This window comes from Chelonia mydas, chromosome 5 (assembly GCF_015237465.2).
Source record: "Chelonia mydas isolate rCheMyd1 chromosome 5, rCheMyd1.pri.v2, whole genome shotgun sequence".
Classification (NCBI taxonomy): Eukaryota; Metazoa; Chordata; order Testudines; family Cheloniidae; genus Chelonia; species Chelonia mydas.
Genome location: NC_051245.2, coordinates 90073336 through 90087976, shown reverse-complemented (window position 1 = coordinate 90087976; position 14641 = coordinate 90073336). Strand labels below are relative to the sequence as shown.

The window sequence follows — 14641 nt, the reverse complement described above, 5'->3', positions numbered from 1 at the left end:
ATAATTTAATTCAGTACAGGGGGCTGGACTAGATGACCTTTTGGGGTCCCTGGCAGTACTACATTTCTATGATATTCAGGCATTTGGTAACCTTAAGTCAGTCCTAAATTCTACAGCCCACACTCAAGCAAATGCCTTCAATGGAAATATTGCTCAGTTACAGCCTGTAGACCTTGACCCACCCATCAAAACCAAACAATAATACTTCCCTATAAGATGATTTGGAAAATGTGATACCATAAACTTTTAGACATTTGTAAATCAAGGTGAGAAACATTCTGTACTTGGGGCTTGAAGCCTGCACCTTCAATATTGACTTCAATATTGACTTCAATAGGGGCAGGAGTAACCTGATAATTATGAAAGGCTGGTAATATCTAGTACTCACTTCCTTCTTGACCTTGTGTTCTGCAGCCTGTATCCGCTGATCCATCTCGTCCTCCATTTCACTGAGCTGTATTGCTGCTTTATCCTGAGCTCTAAGATTTAAACATTAATACACTCTAATGAGTCCTCCATTGACTTCAAAGAAAATTTGAGAAAAAATACATGACCTATCCAGTTCAAACATACACATGCAAATGTTGAAACCTGGGCCAAACATGAGAAGCAATTATGTGACAGTTTCATTAGTGGCTGAAAGACAGATACGGCAGTACTGACAGAAGGCTATGATGTTTATGCTTTGTTTAGAAGAAAGTTGGTTTCATATTTTTCCCTTTAAAATAAATCTTTAAAGTGAAATTCTCCTCTGAAAAATGATATGTAAGAAATACACCATCTTCTCAACAGATCTAAGCCCTATATACATTTAGTCACATTGACTTACTTAACTAATATTATCACGTCAGTACTGATAAGGCTTATTCAATTCCTTCTCACACATCAATATGTTAATTTAATTTAAAGTTTAAGGTTCAGTGGTGGGACAAAATTCTGCCTTCATTTACTGCTGTGCCATCCCATTGACAATCTGAGGGCTTGTCTACACTTGCCGGAGGATCAATGCTGCAGCGATCAACCGCCGATAGCTCTCCCGTCAACTCCTGTACTCCACCGGATGGAGAAGAGTAAGGGGAATCGATGGGAGAGCGTCTCCCATCGATGTCACATAGTTGTGGACCCTGCAGTAAGTAGATCTAAGCTACATTGATTTGAGTTACGCTATTCACGTAACTCAAATTGCGTAGCTTAGATCGACTTTTCCCTTTAGTATAGACAAGGCCTGAGATTACATAGCCAAAGAAGTCATTTGAAGATGACCATTCATACATATATTTGGACTGATATGTAGACTTGACTTGTAACACGTTTATTGGAGCCTTTACTGGAGAAAGTCCAGAGAAGAGCAACAAAAATTATTAAAGATCTAGAAAACATAACCTACGAGGGAAGATTGAAAAAATTGGGTTTGTTTCATCTGGAGAAGAGAAGACTGAGAAGGGACACGATCACAGTTTTCAAGTACATAAAAGGTTGTTACATTGAGGAGGGAGAAAAATTGTTCTCCTTAACCTCTGAAGCTAGGACAAGAAGCAAGGGGCTTAAATTGCAGCAAGGGTGGTTTAAGTTGGACATTAGGAAAAAATTCCTGTCAGCGTGGATAAATGTAATACACACCTCCTGGGTGTGGTGTTCTATCCCATGTAGTGGGGCACCGAGACCACTTAGCTAAGGCTGTAGCAAATTCATTAATCTCTAACAGTCATGTGGCTTTTAGCTCATGCAGTAGAGGCTCATGTACTAAACTGTAAGTGTCGTTCATCATAAGTCGAACGTCGTAAAGTAGAAGACTGCCTGTACAAAACCCAAATATGCTACCTAAATACTCTCTTTGAACCTGGAGATACAAAAATAATATTTGTAAAAGCAAATGACAGTCATGTGTATTCAAAGTCATAGTTACAACCAAAAAAAGAAAGACCGTTAAAATCTGGGATCTTAGCCTGCCTTTGGATCCAAGACTGGCCCCAGAATTTATCCAAAGTGTAAGTAATTACATACAGAGTCATTTGCAAATTGTCTGGTATAAAAAAAAATGCTTGGATTCTTTCAACTTGTCAGTTTAATATCTAAAAATGAAAATATTCTGTTCAGCATGTTTTGCCAATAGTAGCAGGTAACTTTAACCAACACGCTGTACTACAGGCGTAAGTGGTGAAGTTCATAGCTGCACACGTGTGACATTCAGAACTATCCACTGTACCTTTTTACAGCTATGGCCAAGCTTTCCATCTCTGTGCTTTGAAGTTTGATCTCTTGGATGAAGTTCTTAATAACATGTTCATAAGGCTGAATTAATCTTGGTTCCACTAAGCTGATGTTCGCATACAGAACACTGGCCTGCTCTTGTCTGGAAAAAAACAAAACCAAAAACACAATGAAGCATATTTCCTTACACAAAAACACTACATTTGGCTTCCAAAATTTATTCAAAATGTAAACAACCTGTGTCTCAGATTTTAAAATTTAACAAGGCAAATATATATTTGAAACATGCAGCACAGCATCTGCCCTTTTCTCAAGTGCATAAATCCTTCCGGTCTCTTTACTGCACTATTCGTCTCCCAGAAAAAACCTTTTAGAAGTATAACTTGAATCATTTCATATTACTTATGTTAGTTGTGTAAAGTGCAGGGTAAAACTGGAGTATCACAACGGTAAATCGGGCGCACTGAGTGCTCTACTGCTAATCATACTATATAAGGAGATGATCACTGTTGGAGGCTGCTGCATAGAGTAAAAGAAGACACCACCTCAAGCACAAAGAAAAGGAGTACCTGTGGCACCTTAGAAACTAACCGATTTATTTGAGCATAAGCTTTCATGAGCTACAGCTCACTTCATCGGATGCATAAAGTGGAAAATACAGTGAGGAGATTTATATACACACAGACGATGAAAAAATACACATTGTAAGGAGAGTGATCACTTAAGATGAGCTGTTACCAGCAGGAGAGTGGGGTGGGGGGAGAGAAAACCTTTTGAAGTGATAATCAAGGTGGGCCATTTCCAGGAGTTAACAAGAACTTCTGAGGAATAGTGGGGGCGGGGGGAGGAATAAACAAGGGGAAATAGTTTTACTTAGTACAATGACTCAACCACTCCCAGTCTCTATTCAAGCCTAAGTTAATTGTATCCAATTTGCAAATTAATTCCAATTCAACAGTCTCTCGTTGGAGTCTGTTTTTGAAGTTTTTTTGTTGAAGGATAGACACTTTGATTTCAGAAATCGAGTGACCAGCGAGATTGAAGTGTTCTCCGACTGGTTTATGAATATTATAATTCTTGACATCTGATTTGTGTCCATTTATTCTTTACGTACAGACTGTCCAGTTTGACCAACGTACATGGCAGAGGGGCACTGCTGGCACACGATGGCATATATCACATTGGTAGATGTGCAGGTGAACGAGCCTCTGATAGTGTGGCTGATGTGATTAGGCCCTATGATGGTGTCCCCTGAATAGATATGTGGGCACAGTTGGCAACGGGCTTTGTTGCAAGGATAGATTCCTGGGTTAGTGGTTCCATTGTGTGGTGTGTGGTTGCTGGTGAGTATTTGCTGCAGGTTGGGGGGCTCAAGCACGTAAGTTATAATGAAAGGTTAAGGAGTTGGGTATATTTTCTTGGAGAAAGAGGACAGAGATGACTCAATGAATAACACATTAGTAAACCAGAATCAGTAATTTCATTTGTCATAGAGATACATAAGGTGAATTCTGAGATATCTGGGGCCCAGACCATTTACAGCTTTATAGATTTTCTTATTTAACCAGGAAGTAAATTGTCAAGGAACACTGTGTAAAAAATCACTGGCATAAAACAATAATTTTACTCTTGGAACTTTGTCTGCTCTATTTGACAAAAAATAAAAAGAATCTTTCTAAGATGCCATTCCTACATACCATTCTCATGTGAAAAACAGTGGATGCTTAAGGAAAGCAAACAATCGTGTGCGCACGCGTGTGTGCGCGCACGCACAGTGGCTGAAAACTTTTACAAGAAAAAAAAACACTTATAAAAACTCTGGTATAGTGCAGAAAAACAACATACTGATTTTTTTTTAAATGCAGACTACCTTAATAAACTAGAATACAAAAATTCCTGACTGCCTAATCAAACAATTTTGAAAAGAGCAAACACAAAAACAGCAACAAAACATGCAACATCTTAAGGAAGGAGGACAATATTACAGAGGTTACTACTGAAGAATTCTTCATTGAATTCTCTGACCTTATCAGGAAGTATAGTTGTGTAATGTATTTTGTTTCATGCTAGATCCTTCTGTTACTTGGATTATAAATCTGATTACCGGAAATACTATTATGGTAGGATCTAGAGGCCCCAACTAAGATCAGAGCCAGATTATGTGAGGCACTGTACACACAAAGATGGGTGTGTGTAAACTGCCCTGAAGAGTTACAACCTAAACAGACAGAGAAAATGGAAAGGGAAACTGAGGCATGGGAAGGTGATGTGTTTTGCCCAAGGTCATCCAGTGGATCAGCGGCAGAAAATAGCATGAAACCAAAGTCTTCCGAGTCCTACACCAGTGCCATATCTAATATACCATGTATACATTTTCTCTTTTCCTTCTTACAGAAAAGTTTGAAGTTTTTTATATGAAAAGTTTCTAAGATTTTCCCCAAGATTATATACTTGACCCTTTCCCAATAATGAAATTATACTTGCAGTTCTCCAGTCATGAAGAATCTTCTACAAATACAACATTATTTAAAATATAACTTAAAAGGTTTGGCATCTCCTTGGACACTTGTTTATAGAATGAGGATTCATGTTCTCTGTACCTAATACTTCATCTACTTTAAGCACCTCATACTGTATATCCATTGTGTAGGTTATCAACATACCTTCTCACGGTCTCCATATGATTTCCCACCAGCAGTATGCATTATTCTATTACAGCTGTACCATAACTGTTGCTATAGCTCACATACCATTTTAAACAACTGCAGAACTTCCAGGAGACTATAAAAATCTATAGGCTGAAACGCCGATGTACAAGTTGAATATATGGCAATGTACCAAGGGCACAAAGAAATACAGGTTTACTGATGCTCATGGCATTTTTGTGCACCAAAAGTATCTTTCTCAGAAATCATGTCTTTTATACAGGCTAGTACTTTAGGTATATTAGGTATTTCTATAAGTCAAAATTTCAACACTTATATTAGATTTCAGAGTAGCAGCCGTGTTAGTCTCTATTCGCAAAAAGAAAAGGAGTACTTGTGGCACCTTAGAGACTAACAAATTTATTTGAGCATAAGCTTTTGTGAGCTACAGCTCACTTCATCGAAAGCTTATGCTCAAATAAATTTGTTAGTCTCTAAGGTGCCACAAGTACTCCTTTTCTTTTAACACTTATATTAGTCTTTGAAGATTCTCTCCCATATATGCACAGTGGCATGTTTCAGAACACAGTTTTAAAGTAATATCATGATGCATAGGCAATCATGGTACTAACCAGGTTCATCCACTCATGACTATGCATGAATAACCAGTAATTAAAAAACTCCCATAACACCATTCGGTCAATAACCCACATTTAAAATACAGATAAGGGCATTTTCATTTAACAATAAGTTAAAACCACTGACATTAAATACAAACTATCACCATGCTTAATTAATTTTTAAATGAGGGAAATTCAAAGGCTGAAATTCCATCCTCTTATTACTTTATTCTGTCTCGGTATTACAAGGGCTAGGCAAAGTTGAGATGATATGGTTTATATCGTATAGTATTCCTTAGGCAAAACAAGGAGAGTTTGGAATGGTTTAGATTTTGCCCTGCAAAAACAAATTGAGGGCCGGATCCTGCCAACGTTTACACAAGTAGGTATCAATTAATTAATGTAGTATTATTATTAGCTGTCACTTTTAACACAACAATGCTACTCAGATGAGTAAGGACTACTTATTTAAGTCAGGATTGGGCCCTAAATAAAAGAAAATGTGTTCTTGGTATATCAAAATCCATCACAGTCAAATGAATCCTTCATCCCTCTAAGGTAGATACATTCAACATGGTATGGATCAGCACTTTTGGGTCTTTGGGATGTGAATGTAAAATCTAAAGCTGAGCAAACAATTTGTAGTGACTACATTATTCAATGAGTTTTTCGTTTTTCTTTTTGTTAATTGTCAATAAGACATATCAATAAGACACATGGGAATGGGCGACAGGGGATGGATTACTTGATAATTACCTGTTCTGTTCATTCCCTCTGGGGCACCTGGCATTGGCCACTATCGGAAGACTTATGCTCAAATAAATTGGTTAGTCTCTAAGGTGCCACAAGTACTGCTTTTCTTTTTATCGGAAGACAGGATACTGGGCTAGATGGACGTTTGGTCTGACCCAGTAGGGTCATTCTTATTCATTAGTAGGTATTATTCACCCCCACAAAATGAAAAATTCTTGGTCCATAGATGGTTTGTGATCAGTTTATTGAGAGCATTTGATATTCAAAACTCTAATTGCATTGGTTAGTTTTGACAGGATACACAGGTCACATGGCATGTTTCTGCCTCCTGAGATGGACGAGCACAACTCTTTAGAATCAGGTTTTTGGTGTGCACATACATCTGAGTTCAAAGTTTGCATTTTGCAAATATTTTATATCTGTTCTAAATTTGCTGCTTCCATGAACATTCCTGACAATAAAACTCTAAAAAAATATTACTACTAAAGCATCTCTAGTTCACTGTCCAGTAGGTTCTTCCTTACGGTACAGCATATGCAGCTACAATGCCTCATGCTGACAAACTGAAAATTAACCAAGTACATTGGTCTCTCCCTACAACAAGCTCCTTGCGCCAATAGCTTCAGGAGCCTGTGGTGGAGCTCTGTTCTGTATTTTTACAATTTTGCATTTTTGTTCCTGTTCCAAGAATGTCACCGCCACTCCTCTCTCAGTTTTCTATTTTGACATCAAAGATTAAACAAATGAACAAACACAAAGAATGAAGGTTAAAAGCAATGCTTCACTACCACTGTGTCTGTCTGCGCACTGATGTGGGTAAGCTTTGTATTAAGAGGTTGATGTCAGAAACATAAGGTAGCTGTTATGGTACTTTACGCTAGCTATGTGATCCAAAAACCTCTCTATGCTCATTGTTCCTCATTGGCTCAATTACAGCAGTCAGAGCTAGATTCAGAACATCCTAGTGACATACTTTTATGCAGAGCCAGTTAAGTCTAAGAGGTAAAACAAAATCCACACAACCACAGTAGTGCAACACCCAACAGAAGCTGCAATAGCCACTGGGAGGTTTTTTTAAAAACTGGTTGCAGAGTAACAGCCGTGTTAGTCTGTATTCGTAAAAAGAAAAGGAGTACTTGTGGCACCTTAGAGACTAACCAGTTTATCTGAGCATGAGCTTTCGTGAGCTACAGCTCACTTCATCGGATGCATAGCATATCGTGGAAACTGCAGAAGACATTATATGTGTGTATATAATGTCTTCTGCAGTTTCCACGATATGCTATGCATCCGATGAAGTGAGCTGTAGCTCACGAAAGCTCATGCTCAAATAAACTGGTTAGTCTCTAAGGTGCCACAAGTACTCCTTTTCTTTTTAAAAACTGAAACTGACAGTTGGGGATGTTGATGGAACTTATCTGAGCATGTCAGAGACAGCTTAGCATAAAATCTTAATTAAAAACATATCCCACAAAAGCAACAGAAAAACACAGAAGATATTAAAAATTTGTAACAAATTTGCTGTAATTCCACTTGACCACTGGCATCTTGAGCAAGATGTAAAACATTTTCATAAATTATCAGTAGTGCCATTGACTTAATCACCTCAAGTATCTGAAAACTATATTTTGTAAATTGCAAGCTCACTGTAATACTTTATAAATTCACAGAATTTTAGAAGGATGTGGCCTTGTGGAGTGAGTGTTTGACTGTTATGAAAATAATTTTTCTGAACTGCCTATTTGCATATTTTTCAACCACTGTTCTGCTTTCACATAGTTTGGAACACTTAACTGGCATAATTATAGCAAGACAGAGTCATTGTACAGTACTGAATAATCTAACTGATTAATGCGGTCTATTTTTTCCAACTCTCTATGAAGAGATCACTTTTCAAAAATGTGCTAATTATTCAAAATTATTTGCTGAATAAACTTTGAAAATAAGTTGTGGTCTGCAGCTTATTCCTGAGCAGTGCATTGTGAATATCTAATATTTGAAACTCAGATAGTTTTGATGGGACACAGAGGGAGACTAACAAGTTTGTATTTCAATGTCAGAAATTTCAGAAAATTCAGAACTTTCAATTTAAAAATTAGCCCAGTTTGAATTCTTTAAGACTGTTCAATGGTTTTTTTGGCCTCCTTCACTTCCAAGTGCAAAGTTTTTAACTCTTAAAAATGTGTACACCCAGAGATGCACATAAATATTAATGCATGGGATGGATGTTTTAAAAATAATGTGAAAGAAATTATTGCTATTCATTGTCACTAGGGACTGAATCCCTGTTGTGCAATCTGCCAGCTGTTGTTCCCAAAAGGTATGTTCCCAAAGTAGAGCTTTGCAATAAATGTAGAATAGAAAAGCATTCTGGGTATTGATGTATACCTGCCCTGAATACACCTTGCTTCATCTTAAGGTCATGCCTGGACAGGTATTTACAACAGTGTTTAAGATAGAGATTGGCCTAAATCAAAACCCCAAATCCAAACACTCCAAATTTCAGATTTGTATCAGCTCAAACCCATCTCCATTTTATGCAGTTGTAGGAAAAGCATGCTCTACCATAGTTTGGCTAGCCACCATCGATGGAGCTAAAGCGCATTAGAGCGAGGCCAGGTAGAGATGACCTACGGTAGAGCTCTTGTTTTTGTTTTTTTAAAATGACTCTGCGGTGTGACTCCATGCACACTGACAAATCAAGGCACCTTGGAACCCAGTTCAGCCACAAACAAGTTTAAACTGTGTTTATGCACAATTGTCAAGTTCATTTGTAAAACCTGTATAAATAGGGCCTAGAAATTTTTAATCCTTATGGACATGGGAATTCTGAAGCCATTTAGGATGCTTGGAGTACTCATTTTCATATTAATATGCGACAGGCCTGATTCTGATCTCAGGCTTCCTTCTAACTTTATCTTTCAGTTTTACATCTGTGTAACTGTGGAGTTACTCCTGATTTACATTGGTATTAGTGCAATCAGAATCAGGCCCAGAATGTTTTTCAGACACACAGTTGTCTCATAATAGTGCTAGTGATTGAAGGTCTGGGAACAAATTGGAAGGTCGAGACAGTACCTGTTTATCTGTCTCAAGTGCTTTGAATGAGTGCACTGTGGAAGGTTTTGCCCTCTTTTAGCTATCACTCCTTTCTTGAGTGTTAGCCTGAAATGCAGCTTTTTATGCAGTAGACACTGATACACATTTTTCAGTCTTGATTATTTTGTAGATTTTGCTGGTTTGGTAGCTTTGTGCACTCCAATGTTATGCTGAGTTTATTACATTTTAAAGATCTACTGATATTTTATGGAAAATGAGTTACTTGTATAGTTCTATATAAGAATTATTATGAACAAAATTATTAGCTCCAACTTTCTAGAGATGAAATAAAATTAAACTCTTGTCCTGAAGAGATGGTAGCCTACAATCAGGTAAACACAGGAAGCAGAATGAAGTAGGGCACAAAGAAAGGAACAGATAACAGAAGTGGAGCTTTGTGGTGAAAAGCAAGGAAAAAATGGTGGGATTTTCAGAGAGAGAGTATTTATAACCTGACATTTAATGACATTTCTACTTACGTAGCACCCACTTACTCACATCATTTTTAGTTTGTATTTACTTGGGTATATTTCAGACTGAACCTCAGAGTCCTGTAAGATGGGTGGGGAAAGAAATCAAATTTCTCCAGGTAGTGGGATTCAGGAGCTGGCCCTGAAAAGCTCTCTCTTCCCTACCTCTATCCCCTCCTTCCCCCACCCCACCAACTTCTTGTTAGGGGCATGAAATCCCTGTCTGGGGGAGACAAAATCCAAAAGAAGCCACTATCCACAGTTCAGGTTTGGTGTCCACCATTTGCAGACATCAAGAACTGCTGGCACAACTGATGGTTCCATGATTTGCAAGCACTAGTTTTCTCGAGGTGTCAGTGGGCGTTGGATCATACCTTATTCTAATTTCAGGGAGGAAAAAGCTGCTGTCCTTTTTATATAGACTTAAAAAATACTCTGCTGTTTTCTTTTAATGTTGGCAATTGAAATTTCAATAGGTGTGAGGGTAACTGTATACTCAGATAAAGTCAAATAGATTTTAGTTGTATAATCCGATGTGTGCCTCAGTTCTCAATAAAGGAGAACTCCTAAGGCTCATGCAACTATGCTCCAATAGGTAGTTCACTGCATATAAAATGAAATTACTGTCTTTTTGTGCGTAATTACCCATTGCATTTGATTTAATATAAAAAAGGAAGAATGGTTATGTCTTGAATGAAAAGAAAGCAAAAAAAAAGATTCAGTTAAAATCAGATGTCTTGCATTATACTAGGTTACTAGTCTGGAAACACTTTCCACTTTTTGTGCTACTGGCACAATTGCTCACTGAGTATAAAGACTAACTGGCAAACAACACTTCGGCTCACAGTGAATGCCTCACATAAGAACCTGACTAAACTAATCCCTGGAAATTTGTGGGAAGAAAATCTTTCTTTGGAGGAAAAAAAAGATAAATTTAGTTCTCCCATCTAATTTCAAAAGATAACAGAGGCAGCTATAACACACGCTTTGAAGGCACCCTGGCAGCAAGCTAAATTAAATGAATTGGACAATCAATAAATCAAACTGCAGACAGGCAAGACACATCCCATAACATTTGTCTAAAAAATTAAGCCAGTTTCAAAATATGCATTATACAGCACATAGAAACAGAGTACTGCTCACAGATACTGTATATCTAACATCTACCACTATACTGAATGCAGATTTGATTGGGAGATGGATCATTAACAGCGAAAACAATTAAGGCTTATTTTGTGCCTTTTAGGGTTACGTTTACTGAAATAATTCCTGAGCCTTGCTTATTGAAATCTCTGATTTTTGGGCACTGAATATGAGCCATAATCACCCTGAGAACACAGCAAATTATGATACAGTCTAGAAAATATTAATACCACCTGATAATTAACCTTAAACTGTTTGAAGCAGGAGGCATGTCTTAAACCCCAATCCTGCAATTACCTACACATGTAACTTTACATGTGATCAGCCCTGCTGAACTCCTATAATATATTATATAAGATATCAAAAACTTTCCTTACACCTTATCAACAGTTTGATAAGGCAGCAGTAAACAATATAACTTATTTTAAGCTGGTGGAGACCACAGCTGTTCAGCAAGGATTTCTCCTTTAGCTGGTGTGATAGGATTTGTCATGACTAAGATTTAAAGGTGTATCATTAGACAGATGTTGTAAGTAGGCTTCATCTTGGCCAGCTGGCATGTGTTAATAGTCTACATGGGCTTGTCTATGCTAGAGTGTTAGAATGTGCTAGTAAGAGTACGCTAGCTAACCTTCTAGCAACACACCTTTTATTTTAATCAAGACAAAACCCATAAGGCAATTTTAGAAAGTCAAAAGTAAGTACACAGAAAAATGTTAACTAGCTGGAATTTCTGATACCACAGGAATTGTGTATTGTCTCTACTAAAGTCAGCATTTAACTCTAGAAAATTATTTTTAAAACCTATATAATAATACTTTTGCTCCTGCATTATAGCTTTCTAAAAGAGTAACTGATTTTAGCATCTTTTGCATTAACCCTACATAAAGACAACATGACTGGAACTCTGTTAAAAACACTTTAATCTTTTGATTAAAAAAAGTGAATATGCCCAAATAAACGTTAGTCTTTAGGGTGCCACCAGACTCCTTGTTGTGATAAATTCCTGGAATATTTTAAACAAAATAAAAACTAAAATGAAGGGCCTTAGCCACACCGATGCATTACAAACCTTATATAATTTAAATGTTAATAGCTAAGCAGCATGGCCTAGTGGATAGGATGCTGGACTGGGACAGGAGAACTGGGCTCAATCCCTGGCTCTGCCATTACATTGCTGGGTGTTCTTGGGCAAGTCATGTCCCTTTCTGTGCCTAAGTTTCCTCATCTGTAAAATGGGCATAATGATATTGATCTTCTTTGAGATACAAAAATACTTTGAGATCTGTGGATGAAAAGCACTACATAAGACCCAGGCATTCATCATTATTAAAACACAAGAGAAATTTCTAATCCAAGATTCAGATTTTTTAACGGTTTCATTCTATTTGTATCATATGGTGAAATTTTCTATCATTTCTTGTTTGTAGAATAAAAGGCAAATTGTTCCCTTTGATGCAAGTGCAAATCCCAATGGCAATACAAGGAAGTAGAGAAAAGTTGTCCTTTCTATCTTACAGGGAAACAGGTCCCATTTCTGTCTTGTTACTCTGATCTTCTAGGGCTCACTCCTCCAAGCTGCTATGCATTTTTATGAGCAATCCAGCAAGGCACTTAATAAGCACATGCTCAAATGCTATGCTGGATTGGGGCCAATTACCAAGTACTCAACACCTTCCAGGTCCGAATGCTGAATTATTCCAGTTTACCTGTATAACTGAGGTCAGAATCCAGGCAGAGTCAAATTAGCGTCTCTATTGATGGTTCATATTTTAACTAATTACACATCTGAGATGGCCAGGGTTTGTTTGTTTGCTTGTTTTAAATTATTTTTCTTGTGGTTCTCAGTGCAAATATATACCAGAAAATACTGTATCAGAGAAATAAAGAACAATGCATGTGCGGGGACACAAAATGCCATTGAGAACAACAGTTACAAACTATTATGTAAAATTTCAGGTGCTAGTAAACGGCATACCTTAAAAACAGTTCTGTAATTATTATGATGAGAAGTTTGCCATTTTAAGATTTTTTTTCCAGTTTTGATTTCAGAAGTATTTCAGCAGTCCTGCTTAACTTTTCCTTTAAGAAAAGTTTAGAAAATGTGGATTTATAAAAAAGTTAAATGTAAAACAATGTAATATTATAAAGTCATCTCAAACTTTGCATTTTTTTTGTCCAAGGCCCAAATCCTTCAAACACTTAAGTAGCTGCATAACTTTGCTCATATAAGTAATCCTATTGATTTCAATAGGACTACCCAGAGGAGCAAAGATAAGCACATGCTAAAACATTTGCCAGATCTGGGACCAGCATGGAGAAATTGAACTATAGCATATCTCGGCCTCCAGTGCTTGAAAACTGTAAACAGAAAGGAAAAATGAAAGAAAACAAAGGATGCCCTGAACTTGAATTGATACATGCCTAACAAATGAAGCGAAGAATTATACATTAGAGAGATTCCTAGAAACCTAAAAAGGAAGAGGACTGGTTTGCATGAAGAAACAGTACAGAATTATTCATTTGATATGAGTACACATGCACTTCAATCACCACCATTTCATTTTGAATGTCTTTCAGTTGGTAATTTCATGTATGAGAATTGCAACTCAATATAATCAGACCACATCATTTTATACCAAACAAAGCTATCCCCATTCCCTCCTACTACCCTCTTAGACAAGCAATGGGACAGCATTCAAATTGCTGCTGCAAACACAGTAACCAAGACACTGGGATACATTTGTTAGTGAAAGGAGATGGATGCTTTCACAAAGCACCATGGCGCACAAGTAATATTTTTTGATCTCCTACCAAATGACTCCCACATCAGTAATCATGGTAGGCCCAAAGTGCATGAAAGAGATCCTTTTTATTGAGTGATGCCAGTTCCCAGCTGCCTCTACATTACATAAGGTGGGCTTCTGCAGTTCCCTCTCCTCAGACTTCCTGTCTGGGAAGCGAAACCACTTAAAGGTACAATACCAATACCAGTCTTCCTTCCTCTGCCAGCCAAAACTTAAAAATAACATCCCTTAAATGTTTAGATAACACACAATTCCAAACACTTATAGCCAACCTGATTAAATTTACTAACAGTGTTCTATCAATCTCTGAGGAGCCTTCAACTGTCACTTGGACTTGCAGGTTTCCCTTGAACATGAGTAATGCTGTTGTCAGGAGGCAGTGACTCTATTTTTTCTGGAAGTAGTATATCCTCGGGCTGGTTGTCTGGATCTGTTGTGGCTATTACCAAACTGAGACCTTCTCAGGCAAGACAGCAAACTCAGTGCCCCTTACCCCTTTCCTTTCTCAAAGCTGGAGAAAGTGTCATTGTTTCCTCCTCAGTATATGTCCATTTGGAGTGACACCCTCCTAAGACAACATTGCTGTTTGCAACCGTTGATATCCATCAGAGACATTCACTGTGCCATATTCATAAAGTAGTGATAGTTCCCAGAACCCCAAAACATATCGAGTTTTTTTATATAGCTTTATCTGCTTCTTTAAATTTCTGCAAATCTCCAGTTCCTCTGACATCAGCATTTTCATGACAGGCATTCTAGTTCTCAGTTTTCTATTAAATAAACTGCCTACAGGTAACAAACCATGTTTCATTGGTGCCATTCTGTAATGTAAAGGTAAAGGTCTGTACTAAGGTATTGTTAAATTACAGATCACCACCAATGATGCCGTAGCA

General features: G+C 37.5%; 1 protein-coding gene across 1 annotated transcript in view; it reads right to left on the bottom strand.

Annotated features, from left to right (window-relative positions):
• RASEF (RAS and EF-hand domain containing) overlaps positions 1 to 14641 on the bottom strand; it is a 51633-nt gene that overhangs the window by 30204 nt on the left and 6788 nt on the right. The window contains exons 2-3 of the mRNA XM_037901796.2: positions 2207 to 2353; positions 389 to 479 (exon numbers count right to left, since the gene is read on the bottom strand). Coding sequence (XP_037757724.1) covers positions 389 to 479; positions 2207 to 2353 — 238 coding nt within the window. The remainder of the gene's footprint in view (positions 1 to 388; positions 480 to 2206; positions 2354 to 14641) is intronic.